Genomic DNA, 15200 nt, shown 5'->3' with positions numbered 1-15200 from the left:
CTCCGACGGCTCGATGCCGTCACCCGCGTGCCCGTGACGTCAGCCCTGCTCGGAGCGCGCGCGCGGGCCGGCCCGCACAGGGGCGGCTTCCCGAAAAGGGCTGAAAGTTGGATGCTGACATCTAGCTGCCAGCACCTCCCTCCGGCCGCTGAGTTGTGTGCGCCTGGAAGCGGAGGGAAGAAACCAGACTGTTTTCCCCCCAACCTCCTCCTCCTCCTCCTGTCCGCATGCAGGCTCTAATGGCCCCGTCCCTTGCCTTTCAGTTTTGTTTGGTTTAAAATCTCTTGCCCTGAAATGCTACGCTTGGTTTTGCCTGTGCGCTCGCACCAGTTGCACAGCAATAATTTTCTGTCTGGGAAAGGAATCCGGTCTGGGCTCAGAAAGATCTGGCTTCAATAGCAGGTTTCCTCTGTAACCTTGAGCAGCCGCATCCCTGTACTCCATCCCTCTGCACCAACTAGGGTGCTAAGGAGACCCCTAAATGGTTGTTACCTGGTCACAATAATAATTCTCCGGTCTAGATACTTGCTAACTGACAGCCTCTTGGAAAATTGTGAGATGACACTGATCTAGAGTTGGTTTCTCTTCAAGGCAAATGGGCCACTAATTGCAACCTTAACTCTTACATTGCATATTTGTCTAACAAACTGACTGCAGTTGCAAAGCTTGACCAGTGATTCTTGGTTTGTTTATTTGGTTTTTTTCCTGTAAAGCCAAGGAAAATATTCAGGAAATGAAGAAAGAACTTGATTCACTGATGGAAGCAGCTGAAAAAGCTTTTAAAGTGGAGCTACTGAAGATTCCAGTTGCTATCAGAAAAATGAAGAGGAAAGACTTGCTTAGTACGGATTTTTTTCTCTCTAGCTGATAAGCTTTTGATTAATATAAATAGCATTGTATCTACTTTAATGTCTCGAGTGTAGTCTTAAACTTCCCTGTGGGTTTACTTCTCTTTGCCTGTGATTTTTTTTTTTTTTTTGATAAACCAGTTTATTAATCTCAAATGAAGTGTGATGCAATCAGGATAACACCAGAAGTTACTGTTTTAATTAACTAGACTGATTTATGTAGTAATGCAGGCTGTAAAAGTTCACCAAGTAATTTTGTCAAGACCAAAGCCTCTAGGGGAGTTAGGGGGTGAACATATTAGCAGGGAACCATCTTTTTTTTAATTTTCTTTTCCAAGATTCCAAATAATCAACCTGTCTAACAACAACCTATGGTCAAGTTGTTCCAATATCTTAATTAGCTTAACTTTTTAAATCCTTGTGTTCTTAATCTAGAAATTGAAGCTACATAGTCATTGGATCCTTTTTCTCTCTCTCTGGTAATTTAAGAGTCCTTTTACTATACTGTCTTCTCATGTGGGTATTTAATAGGTCGGAAACAAAAAAGCAACTTTGTGTCTAACATGTATTTTATGAAGTAATAGCAGCAAGTCAAGCTGCGATAGACAACTGATATTTGCTAGTATTGCATGGATATTCCAGGAGCTTTTTTACAACAAACCTACATATGGCACAAGATGAAGATGAAGGTCTAGAATTCTTTAAAGTATTCCCAGTTTCCTTAAGCCCCTCAGTTAGTGCATTTGGATGCTTACACTGTCAAATCCCAGTCTGTGACCAGTGCCTTAAATGTAAACTTCTCTTCTCCCCGCTAATTTCAAGCTACGTCTTGTGGGACTAACTTGGTTTCTCTAGAGCTCCAATATGCTATTCAGGACAGCTGGTGTTTAAGCTGTTGGTCTTGATTATTCAAGGAATTGTGAAACTTAAAACTCCTGTGAAACTTGCAAATCCTGTTAACAATATCATCTTGTTAAAATCCATCCCCTAACTGTTCCTCAGACTAACTCATTCTCTTCCACATGTATAGAATTATATGCACCATAGTTAGGCAAGTAGTAGAATATAACAAGCAAGCTGTACCTTTCTGTAACAGATCTGCAAGGGAAGGAGGAGCCTGCTGCTGCTGTGGTTGCTGTTGTAGGGGTAAGTGCCTGTAAGTTCTAACCCAGTCATTCACGTTCTTTTTTTTTAGACTCAAGCCACTGCATTTCAAAGAGCCTGAGACTGCCTGTATCTGCTCATCTCCTTTTTACTTTCTGTGGTGCTTTTGTGGCACACCAAGTCAACAGAGCTTCCATACATCTGTGATCAGTACCTTAGATATACACCCTTTTTTTTTTTTTTTTTTTTCAATTTCAAGCTGTGTTGTGGGACTAACTTATTTTCTCTAGAGATGCTGGTTGAGAATCATTGTTCTAGCACAACTTGAAGGGGATGAGCACAGAGCAGAAATCTTAAATCATTATAGGTAGATGGAGGAATTTTTAAAAATCACGCTACTTACTGTATTGGAGACATAGGCAGGGCAGGGAGATGCTTCTTGAAACAGACACAAAAACCATATGACAAGAGACCTTGCATATCATACCTGAAGGTTTTAAGATAACCTGTGAAAGTAGTCTCTTTACTTGACAAACTTTCAGGTCACTGTCTCTAGCATAACAAAATTTATTGGGGTGGGGGAGATGAGGAAGAAGAGTGATCTACTGATTGTTCAGATCTTCCTTTTATTTTCTAAACATCCTATAGAATGATTGCCTTGTAGAAGACTTGTCAAGGTCCAAAGTAGTGAGGACTGGCAGCAGAAAGGGTAAGCTAATGACCTCATAGCTTGGTTTTGCAATTCTTGTCCTTGTCTTTAATGGTGTAAATCTTGTGACTGCAAAGGGATTTTTATGCTCATTACAATTCCTTAAAAGGTATAAAATGATTACAGTAGTGTCTGGAAGCCCCAACAGATTGGGGGTGGGGGCTAGGAATTGTATTATCCAGTTATACAAAAGTATAAAAATGCTAAGCCTGAATAAAGGGTGATGAGGATAACATGTGTTCCAGTCTAGCTCTGCTGCTGGCCCAAATTGTCTTGGGAGTCCCAGGTTAGCCCTATATCTGCTGAACTGTTCTAAGAAAAGCATTCATCTTAACCAGAATTGACAAGAGTACTTTCTTGAATAAGAGAGTGGCCTACTCTTGCTGCCATGAGGAATAACAAAGAAAAGGGTCATAGTTTATCCCCATTAGCTATGCTAGTGAACAAAAGTCAGTCCATGTAGGCATTAAATTGAGTGAGTGTTGCATGACCAAATAATGGAATTGAGCACTGGCTGCTAGGTGGCAGGAAATGTACCCTGCTCCCCTCACACCACCACAAAAAGGGGCTAGTTTTTCATGCTTATTACACATCCTTCTAAAACTATTCATTTTTACCTTTAGTAAAGGTAACTACAATTGTTGAGTATGAAGATGAGAAGAAAGTGTCAACAAAGATGCCCCAAAAGGTAAATACGGGGAAAAACAACAAGACCAGGACTTGGTCCTTCCTGATTATGATTTTAGCTGTAGTTCTAGTATGGTATGCTTAAGACTAATGACCTGTGCTTGTCCTTTTAAAATTGAGTGCAACCACCCAGGCTTAACTGTAACCTCCTTGGAAACAACATGATTGTATATATTTCAGTTCATTAATTGTGCAATCCTACGGGCTCTACATTCCAGTTTTACTACGTTCTTCTGAATTGGAAGAAAGTTGGTAATAGGACTTTACCAAAAATAAATAAATTTTATTCTTACTTTAATAGACTTGAAATTAAACCAATATTTATTTTCTGCTGAAACATGATTGTTTGGTGCTTATACTTGCTTTTAGTTGGCGTCTCTCCATGGTGTATGGTTTATTGAAAAATTAATTGTGTAGACCTGGAGAGGCAAGCATTTATTGTGACATCAGTTTATGCATATTGGGTCTTTACAGCTCAGTGTCTTTGCATTTGAAAAGTCTGTACTGAGTCTTAAGATACAAGTCCACTTTCTGCCTTGCTCCTCAATTATAAAGCCTCTATATTCAGTGGTGCAAGCATGGCTATAAAGGTGTTGTGAATAGATATGCCAAGAAGACTTAAAAACAATGCGATGGAGACATTCTTTAGGGATGTCTGTGCTTTACTCTCTACCACATGTAAAGTGGATTCAACAGGGGTATTGGGATGCTCTGCTTTAAAAGTGTGAAATCTTGTATCTGTTACCTGAATGTCTCAGTTCTGTTGTCATTCATATTTCATTTTTATTCTGATGTTTTTTTAAGGCATCTAAAACAAAATCATTGGTGACAGTTTCTGGCCTAAGCAGAAAACAAAACAACTCTCTTCCAAGGTAAGGCCATGAACTTTTATAGCTTATGCAACTTACTTGAAAGAGTCAATTCACTGGTTCAAAAACATTTAGGTTCTCTAGTGTTGGGTTTAATGAAGATAAATTCCACAAGCTCAATCAAATTCTTAATTGATGTACTATAGTGAAGTAAAGCTCAAATAAAGGAATTGCATCTAAAATGAGATGGCAGTTGATTTAAAAAAATATATATGTAGTCCTATCTATTTAATATTTTCAGTTTTGCATCCAAGGTATAGAGTTTGCAAGTCTAATATTACTACCTAATGGAGGAGAGGAGAGAAGCCTATAGATCAGGGGTGGGCAAAATGCGGCCCAGGGGCCAGATGCAGCCCAACAAATCATTCTATCTGGCCTGTGGAGCCCCTCTTATTTAAAAAAAAAAAAATAAATAAAAAAAAATTAATATTTATCTGCTCCTGGCTGCCTATCATGCAGCCCTCAATGGCTTGCCAAAACTCAGTAAGCAGCCCTCTGCCCAAAATAAATGCCCACCCCTGCTCTAGATAACTGAAGTGTTTTTGTTAACAGGAATAACAAACTGTAGAATAGTTCTGGTGCCAACATGAACAGCAGAAATGGAGCTGGGACTAGCATAAACATATTTTTATAGGAGCACACTTGAGCTATTTTAAAGACCAGATGATCCAAATTCAGCTCATGACTTTTGATTCACTCTGTCAGCCTAATTACAGGGGTGGGCAAAATACAGTCCTCTGGCCAGATTTGGCCTGCCAGCTGATTAGATCCAGCCCATGTGGGGCACCTGCCAATTGACTGGATCTGACCTACGGCTGCCCCCATAACGCTCCACATTGGGGGCTGAGCCAAGCGCTGCACTCCTGCCTTTGCCTGCTGTCCCTGGGCCCCAGCCGGTGTGCATGGCTTCCAGCAGGGCTGTTCCTGGTGTGGCTGCAGCCCCACAGGTGCTGCTCAGCTTCCCTCCCATCCAACAGTGGCTTCTCCTGCTGCAGTGCTCCAGGCCAGCTCTAGAAGGAGCTGCAGCCAGGAAGCTCCTGCCCCAGTGCACTAGGCTCCGGCTCTGGCTCCCAGCTGCCTTCCCAGCATGATGAGCAGCCACCTGCAGATGGGTGGACCAGGTGGAAGGTGGTTGGGAGCTGGAGTCCAGCACACTGGGGCAGGAGCTATCTGACTGAAGTGCCACCCCTGTCTTACACCTGGAGCAGTGCAACAGGAGGAGCAGCCACCAAGGTGAGGGAAGCTGCCACACTAGGAGCAACCCAGCCAGTAAGCTGTGCAGGGTGGAGTCAGTGGGTGCACCCCAGGCAGGAGCAGAGTTGGGAGTATAGCATGGACTGCCCCCGGGCAGGAGCCAGTGGGGCTTGGCCCATGTGGAGCGTTGTAGACTACACCACCCAGGTGAGCTCTGCTGCACATGCTGTCCCCTGTTTTATCCCTCTGCCTTTGGGGGGAGGGGGTGCAGAGAGTAGATTGCCTGTCCTGTTCCTGAACACCACTCTGCCTGCCCATGGCTAAATCCCGTGGAGGGAGTTTTTTGGTGAGTTGTTGAGCATCTTGGGTGGTGCAGAACCAGCCCACAACAACTTGGAGTCCTAGTGGACTCCAAGATGAACATGAGTCGGCAGTGTGACGAAGCCATCAGAAAAGCCAATGGCACTTTATCGTGCATCAGCAGATGCATGACGAATAGATCCAAAGAGGTGATACTTCCCCTCTATTGGGCGCTGGTCAGACCGCAGTTGGAGTACTGCGTGCAATTCTGGGCACCGCACTTCAAGAGGGATGCGGATAACCTGGAGAGGGTCCAGAGAAGGGCCACTCGTATGGTTCAGGGCTTGCAGGCCAAGCCCTACGAGGAGAGACTAGAGAACCTGGACCTCTTCAGCCTCCGCAAGAGAAGGTTGAGAGGTGACCTTATGGCTGCCTATAAATTCATCATGGGGGCACAGAAGGGAACTGGTGAGGTTTTATTCACCAAGGCGCCCCCGGGGGTTACAAGAAATAATGGCCACAAGCTAGCAGAGAGCAGACTTAGACTGGACATTAGGAAGAACTTCTTCACAGTGAGAGTGGCCAAGGTCTGGAATGGGCTCCCAAGGGAGGTGGTGCTCTCCCCTACCCTGGGGGGTCTTCAAGAGGAGGTTGGATATGCATCTAGCAACCCAGAACTCTTTCCTTCCTATGCAGGGGGTCGGACTCGATGATCTATTGAGGTCCCTTCCGACCCTAACATCTATGAATAAGCTCATCAAAATTTCCTAAGTGGCCCCCGGGCCCAAGTAATCGCCCACTCCTCATCTAATGGTATTTGTTCCACCCCATCCAATGCATGCTGTTCATACTCCTTTCAAATGAACATAAAACATTGCATCTTCTCCTAGCATGCACAGGAGAAGCCTTAGAAAATCAAACTAGATTGAGTTATTTGGTCATCTTTAGCCTGGGTTAGAATTTTTGAACTCTAATAAAATGCACCTGCAGAATGTTTGGGTGTCTCGGTTCAGGGAAAACCTACCTTGTAAATCTGATGGAAGAATTTTTTGCTAAGTACAGTATCTTTGTGCTTAGATCAGGCCCTGAAACTACATATGTATGCAGGGGGGGGGTTTGGGTTTTTCTTGGTTTTTTTGAGGACTTCATTTTAGGCTTGATTTAAAATTAAGAATATTATAGATAACTATCAGAAAGTGTCTAAGGCGCTAGTCCTTTCTTACTGAATGTAAAATGTCTGCATCATAACTAGACCTAAAAAAAAGCCATTTTCATTCTAAAATTCTTTCTTGCTTTGTCAGGTCTATGTGCTCTACTTCAAATATGAGGCATGCTGTTAAGGCTCTTACTTCTGGTGCCACACCTAGAAACTACAGAACCAATGCACGGGTTGCTAGAAGGTAAGCCATTAAGATCATGGCACAACTGATCTGTAATATCATATGTAGTTGGGTCTCTTTATGAAACTGACTGTAATAAGACCTGGATCCTTATCTCTTTCTTTGAGTGTACCTGAAAACTGTAGTTAAACACAGTAGCTTACAGTGCATTTCAAGAAAGCGTATTTTAGCCCAGTTTCAGCCTATTAAGTGTGGAAGATACTCTTGTCCAAGAGTATAGGTTCAGAAACATTTTACTTCCGTTGGCGTCCTCTCCCAGGAGCAAATGCCAAGTTAGTACTTTTGAACTGTGTAGTTGGAAAGGATATCGTGTCAAGAAATCTGCATTTATTTTATTTTTCTAGTAAGACCGCTAAATAGGTCTCAAAGCCATAAACTGGTTTATAGCCTCACTCTGGCCTTTTGTAAACGCTTGCTTGACACGGCCATTTAGGCCTCCTTCGTCTCAAAAAATGGCTCCTAAAAGTTCATCTTCCTTTCTCAAAAATTGAAGTCTACCACAAAATAAGTCTTCAAAAAGAGTATAGGAACTTGCTTGGACCATACTAATGTCTAGCTAGTCTAGTATTCTGCTTCTGACAGTTGCCAGCTTTAGAGAAAGATGGAAAAATCTTGCAGTAGGTAGGGTTGGGACAGGCTGCTGTCAGTGAGTCATCTGAAGATCTACAGTGTGAGGGTCTTTCCCCTCATTTCCATAACTGAGCATACAGTATTTTATGGGTGTGCATATGGGTAACAAGAATATCCAAACTTGAGTTCTGTGCCAATTGTCAGCCTCAAGATTTGTAGATTGCTTGTAATCTGCAGAGACTACTAAAGCACTCTTGGAGACGGGTGTTTTAAAATGGTTGACTTTTCTATTGGAGATGGCCAAAAGAAAAAATTAGACAACGAAATATTCTGCATTAGGTTTGAATGTTTCTTGGATGGCAGTTTGTTTAACCTCTGCGGGGTGGGGGTAAATGTTCTTTTGTATTCTAGTTCTGGCCTACCACAGACGGCTCACTTGAGGACTGCACCGTCCAGTGGAAAAGTCCACGGCATGTTGTTAAGAAGCAACTCAGTGCCTCGGAAAAAAGCTGTTCCATTTGTTAACATACCTCTGTCAGATGGACAGGTATTAAATAGTAACATTTTTTCATATTTGTTTGGCTACCTAAAATAGAAAGAGTATCGGGAAGATGAATGTTGGAGTTAGTCTGATTAGTAGTAGCCCATATCACAAATCAGCAGCTTATAAACAAAATAGCATTTTAAAATGTCCACTTTCTGAAGTAGAATAGTTCAAAGGGGTGTTCTACCATGTACTAGTGTCACTTAAGTGAATAAATTGTATTCTAACAGACTGTTTTTCCAACTATCTAATCACTCTTTGTTATACTCAGACACTCTCAACCGCTGGTGAAGACCTCCGTAACATTAATGTGGAGTTACTTAATGATGATACAGTTCAGCATATTCATAATCTAGTGGTAAGGTAATTTGGGCATATAATTCTCTAATGATTATCCAAATGAACGACACTTGAGCATTTAAACTTTTATTTTTTTTTGTTTTAATGTTTTTTTTTTATGGGGGGGGGAATCTGGGTTTAGCTCCAGTTGAAACCACATTTGAAAAAACAAACAAAAATAGCTTATTTCAGTGGGAATGAGATGCCTAAATACATGTCTGTTGGGGTTTTGTTTTTGTTTTTTTGTTTTTTTTAAAGATCTGGACACTTAATCTTTAAATTGCCTGCACAAACCTGAAGCACTTTCTAGTAAAGGAAAAGTTTCTACAAGCTTATAAAGGGTTTGTTGTGCTTTTTTTCTCTAAATCTGCTTGTACTTGCTACTTATCTCTGGATAAAGGACACAGGCTTTTCTTTCTATATTATCCCACATTCAGAATGTGCATATAGAAACATGACTGTGTGTGTGTTATATCACTTTGACATAGTAAGTTACACTGATCAACTGTGCATGGCTTGAATGTTATTTACTGAATACAAACTAAGGGTCCTACCAATCTGTACTAAGTTTTGGATAATGACTCCTGAACCCTCATTTAAATGTGCGCTTAGCTCTTCAGTGGAGATTAACTGTATTTTTTGCTTTAGAATATTGGAATGCAGCTTTATACTGTTTGGGTGTCTTCTAAGGCCCATGGCACAACAGTGCAATGGGGTCTGTCCCTTGATACCCAACCTCCTGCTATGACAGGTGTGCATGGCAGGATGCACAAGTCTCTCATTTTTAGAGACCAGATCCCAGCTGTACCATTGCAACTTTTCAGTACAGGCAGAAAGGTGAGTGCCTGGTGAAACATTGTAGTTTCAAGGCTGGAACTGACAGTCAGGTGATGGCTATATTGCAGGGATCCTGCCACATATTCAATTTTAAGACCTGATGGAAACTAGCTATGCACTTCGGTGAATAATGTTGTGCCTTATTTTCTATTGTATTGCATTATTAAGCACATGACTGTGTGGCTAGATTACTATTTTTATTGGTTAATTGCATCTCGAGTGTAGTGTCTGCCATGCACATGTGCCTAAGACTAGCAGGGACTTTCAGACCAGTTTAATGTGTAGTATTAGAACTGGGCATTGGTAGGCACTGAATATTATATGGGAATAAAAACTTATTTTCAGAGTTAATAAGTAAGTTGGTGTAAAATACTTTTTTTTTTTTTTTTTTTTTTTTTTTCTTCTTTCCCTCGCCCTTCAGAGCCAGTTGACTGTATTATGTGGGAAGGCAACAGTTAAGCCAAGTTAAGAGACTTCTGTGAAGATTCCATTGTCTTTTGATTTGAAGGAATATTTATAGTGACTAGCCTTTTGTCTAGTCTAATGTTTAGAGAATGTATTTAACACTTTAAATAAAGCTTTATATCAAATAAATGCTTTGGCCACATTTAATCCTAAAACTGCAGGATCCTTAAATGTTTCAAGCACAAACTATTACTTTTTCCAACTCCTCTCAGAAAGGTTGGACTTTCTACCATTTACTGTCATCTAAAACAGGGTGATCCCACTGTGGCAGCAGGCAATCTACAAGTACTCAACTGGTGGCCTGTAGGCTCCCACCCCTTGTATCCTGGGCTCCCTGCACTTTCCCCATGGGTCTGGGTGTGCCATTTGCCATCACCACACCCCCCTACCTTCTCCCTCCTGCTTTGTTCCCTGGACAGCACTTTCTTCCTCCATCTTCTGCTTCCTGGGGGAGAGGAGAACAAGGCAGCAGTGTGGCCTGTGCCTGCTTGAAATTTGGACAGCCCTTATCTAAACTGTTCCTTTACCAGTTTCTTCTCTCTATACAGTTCACTGAGCAAATTTGATTATAGATGTTTACAAATTATGTAGGAAGATAATGGCATAAAGCCAGAACCTGGATGTTTTCTAACAGATGTTCGAAATACTGGCTGATACAGTAACTGCCAGCTCCACAGTTATGGGAAATTGTTCTATCAGTACTAAGCATCAATTCAAGATGATGTTAAAGTGGGCCTAACTTGCTCTTCTACACAGTATTTTAGGCAAGCTTAATTTTGTTACACCCCCCCACCCACTGCCCAGCCTGAAAAATACAAACCAATAAGAGGAGAAGCTATGCAACTCCTTTCCAACTATTCTTCTAGCCTTTAGTCATGAGGCTAGTCCCAATAATAATCCTTCTGAAAAATATTTGACAGCTGATTTCATCTTAAATCAGGTCAGCATTTTACTGGACTTCCTCAAATTCATATAGGTGTGTGCTTTAAATTCTTAAGATGTCTAGACTTTTTGAATTCCAGATCTGTATAAAGGTACTAGTAGCTCCTATATTCACCAGACCCCTAGAGTGAGTGAACTTGGCACTGGGTTTATAACCAACAAGCTTTTGTCAAACATTTGAAAGTCCTTTTTACAGTCTAATGTAGAGTAATACCTAGAACTACTGATGTTGTAAAAACATCCCTACAGCAGAAGTAGCTTTTCATGTCAGAACAACTACGTGAACCTGAAGCCACTGAATAACCTGTAGCAAACAATTATGTTTTTTAACACGGTTACACTTTTGCATTTTTACTAAGTGCTTCTGGTGGCTTCATTACAATTCCCCTAAAGCAGTGGTTCCCAACCCTGGGTTGTAACCCAAATGAGGGTCACAGGGGCACTGCCAGCAGTGCTGCACAGAAAAGACAAGCTATGCCAGGAGGTCCCCTGGGCTGCTGCTGCTGCCAGCGCACGTTGCTCCCAGCAGCAGGGCGTTGTGGGGGGGAATTTGGGAACCACTGCCTTAAAGCTTACACTTCTGTTCTCTAGGTCCTCTGGAGTAATGTACTTGAAAGACTCATGGTTTGTTTGTTTGTTTGTTTTAAACTAGAAATAGACATAAGTAAAATAAGTGGGGTAAGGCAACAGGGCAAGCCTCAGCTGCTGTGTCGCTGCAGTAGAAAACTTCTTGCAAGTAGGTTTCTTTCTGTGTATGCTGCTTGTGGAAATGAATACTTTTTGAGTGGAAAAGGGTAGAGAGAGGAAAAAATTGTCTCTAGTTTTTTGTGCAGTATAGAACTTTTTAACCTAACATCATAGCAACAAAATTTAAAACAAGTAAATTCCCCATGCTTTTAAGTACTGTAACTGCAGTTGGTGTTTCTGGCACTTCATTTTTTCAGCAACTCCTTCATTAGAATCTCACTAATAGAGGAAGAAACATTGTCTCATTTGAAGCATTCAACTATGCATGGGCTAATTTTCCCCTTGTGATTTCCTTAAACTCTACATTTGGAATGATAAAGAGGAAACAAGGTAAATGTGTGTGTGTGCGCCTGTGTCAAATGCTAACTTTCTATCATTACTAATAAAGGTAGAAAACTGAATCATGCCTTCCTGTTTTAAGTTGAATTTGAGTTGACATGGCTTTGGGTATGTGTAAGGAGTAGTCATTTTATTTTGTACCTTGCTGTTTCTCAGAGTAGAAGTCTACAAGACCCCAAATCTAGGCCAAGACTTCTTTTATGCATCAACCACAGTCTAACCTCTAAAGTTAGTGCCCTAATCTCACATGTAAAATGTCATTGCTGGTGCAATATAGGTCTAAGCCCTAACAACTATCAGTCTGATACTGCAGTATCAATACACATAGCCTGGGAGTAGACAGTTGTAGTTCAAGTAGATCAGTACCACTCAACTTCTTTCCCCTGCAGTGTGGTGGTTCAGTCCAGTCTTGTAAATGGAGATAATTGTCTGACTTTCCTTCACTAAATAATCCAACCACACACTTTCACTTGGAAAAAGTAGGTACAGACTACTTTGGCTTGATATCTTTTTTTTTTAATCAAACTTTATAGCCAAGCTTTGAAATTGTAATGCCAATTGTTGTCTGAGTTGTGTTGATTGTACAAGGCAGATAAAAATATAGTTAACATATGTTGACACTATCTATAAATATATATTTATATCAACCTAGTGAATTCTAGGTAGAAGGTGCTGCTCTGCCACATTTCTTTTGTCTTGAGTAGAGTACGAGGGGACAGATTTAATAATTTGAACTTTAAAACAAGTTATTTAAAAGAAAAATATTTAGATGGTACCAAAACCTGGAGCTGCCTTATGTATTTGGCTCAATTGCTTTGTACTTCTGCATTTAGGCTACGATTCTTTTAACTGAAGCCTGAGTAGGATCTAGAAAATAGTCCTAAATCCTTGGTGTAAGCACACTCAAAATATATCTACAATAGCATTTCCCAACCTTTTCCAGCCCAAGGCACATATTACATTAATAAAATTTTTCTATGGCACACCTGTTAAGGCCTTCCCCATCCTCATACCTGTTGTAGCTCATTGTCATGGCAAAATTCCACAGCACACCTGCTCACTTCTGACAGCACACTTCTGTGCTATGGCACAGTGGCTGGGAAACACTGACCTACAGCATACATCAAAAGGATTAGGCTTCTACCTCATATACAGTTGTGACTACCTCTGATTTCTGTTAAAAAGAAAATACAGGGGGTGTGTTTTTTTTTTTTTTTTTTTCTTTTATTATGAAGGACTGACCTAGCCCCTAAGAACTGGAAGACTTGGATTCGATTCACTCTGCAACTTGAAGGGCAGGAGTAGTGTTCAAATCTGTATCTTGTTCCAGGAGTAGACTTTCCCAACAGCTCAGATGATTTCCCATATGCTTGCTTGAAATTATAGTTGTAGCAAAGAAAGCAAGTTAGATCTGTTCTGCAGAAACCAATAATTCTTAACCTCTTTAGGCTCAATGCACCCCTGAGGACAGAGGTAGGCAAAATGCAGCCCACCAGGCTATTCTATCTGGCTCATGGGGCCCCTAAATATTAATTTTCTAAATTTTTTATCTGCCCCTAACTGCCTATCATACAGCCCTCAATGGCTTGCAAAAACTCAGTAAACGGCCCTCCACCCAAAATAATTGCCCACCTCTGCCTTAAGACATGCCAGCCCCTAGTTTTCACTTGTTTTTTTTTTTACTATGGCAAAGTAGCAGAATAGCTGTTCTGCTGCAATAATTTTTAACACTACAGATTCCTGTTTGAAACTGTGGGCTCACTTTGTGAATGACTTTTTCATACTTAACAGTGTTGATATTGAATGGCATATTACAGCACCCTTGCAAGGCCCGGAAGAAGGCTGGTTGACAATCATTGGTTCAAGTACTGCTTCAAAGGTTGGTAGCGTTATAAGTTAGGTTTGTTACCTTCATTATTGTAGTTCTGATATATTACCAGATATGTACATTTAATAAAACAGAGTTGGGGTTTCTCTTTTAGTTAGTACTCAAGATCTGCTTTATTCTTCCCCTTTGATTGTTTTTTAAACTGCTCTCAAACTCAATTAAATATTTTACCATAGTTATACACCACAATATTCCTTGCTTTATTTAAACTAGTTTCTTCTATTCACCAACAGTCTTAATTTTGAGATTACGAATTTATATGACTAGTAGTTAGGAGAGGCTGGAGGGAAGGTAAGTTACCTACAGACAACACCTCCCCATAGTGTTAGGAGTATCTCCACACAAGTGGAGGCTATCTTTTCCAGACAAATAGTAACATTTGCCATCGCAGATTACAAGCCCTTCTTTCTAGTTAGCCCACATAAGATTGCTAAAATGAAAGCACCAAGATCATCTACAGCACTAGAAGGGGGAAGATAGGAACTACAAGTTAGTGATTCCACAATAAATATAAGCAAAGTATAAGGATTCTGTGCAGTTAACAGCCAAAACTGAATTGTAGAAATCCTTAGTTTTAACTTTGACAAGCTTAAAAGGAAGTACATATCCAAAATAGTCCACAGCCTTGTTTTTTCCTTTCACCTATTGGAAGACATTCTACAAGAGCATGAATTAGGAAGCAAGTGTTTGAGAGAATTAAATTCAGAGCTGTTTATAAATCATGCTTTTCTCATCTTAAGAGAATCACTTAAGAATTAAAAAGTGACATGAACAACAAGAAAGTTGTCTTAACTTATTCTGATGTCTGAAGCTGTCCTTTTCTGAATTGCTTAGTTATGCTATCCACATAAGCTATGAATTTGTCATTTTTTCAGCAGCCTCTTCAAAGGTTGGAACAGACTCTCAAGTAGGACTTTAACACTGGGGAAATAAATGCAACTTCATTTTGCTTCTTAATTCTATAAATGGAAGTTGGAATGAGAAATTCTCTATGAGGGTAAAAAATTTACTTAAATCAAGCTATTGGTACTTGACATTGTTGGGAAGGGGAAAAAGATATCAGTAAGTCCTTTCACTTTAGTGAATAAATGAAAGTGGATATAATAACTAGAAGGTACAGTAAAAAATGTGAAACAAAACATTTTTAGGCAGTTATTGGAAAAAAGCTTAAAATAAGGAATAATTCTACTTCAACTACACTTTCTGGACTCAGTACTGTTAGCAAAAGAATCTACACTTATGGGAAAAAGTGAAGGAATATTTTTCTGCAGCTGATCAGGCTAAATGACCATACAGAGTCTCTCCAGGCAGCCACTCATCTTTGATTCTGGAAGAATAATCAAAGCCTTACTGCTGATCTGAGGACAATGGTGAAAAGAGCTCTTATGAGTTTCAATGCAGCAGCAGGAATGGAATAG

The 15200-nt window shown here is 40.6% G+C and overlaps 1 protein-coding gene across 1 annotated transcript; it reads left to right on the top strand.

Annotated features, from left to right (window-relative positions):
* The first annotated feature begins 709 nt into the window (after nt 1-709).
* On the top strand, nt 710-15042 carry LOC102373096 (borealin-2-like). Its single transcript, XM_025216327.1, has 9 exons — nt 710-842; nt 1945-1994; nt 2601-2661; nt 3285-3349; nt 4153-4220; nt 7013-7111; nt 8093-8228; nt 8497-8583; nt 9823-15042. Exons 1-9 carry the CDS (start codon nt 734-736, stop codon nt 9868-9870), a joined length of 723 nt encoding a protein of 240 aa, XP_025072112.1. The 5' UTR covers nt 710-733; the 3' UTR covers nt 9871-15042.
* Nucleotides 15043-15200: the final 158 nt, after the last annotated feature.

The sequence above is a fragment of the Alligator sinensis genome, unplaced genomic scaffold (assembly GCF_000455745.1).
Source record: "Alligator sinensis unplaced genomic scaffold, ASM45574v1 scaffold827_1, whole genome shotgun sequence".
Classification (NCBI taxonomy): domain Eukaryota; kingdom Metazoa; phylum Chordata; order Crocodylia; family Alligatoridae; genus Alligator; species Alligator sinensis.
Note: the sequence above shows the minus strand (reverse complement) of the source record. Positions and strands in the feature narration are given on the sequence as shown.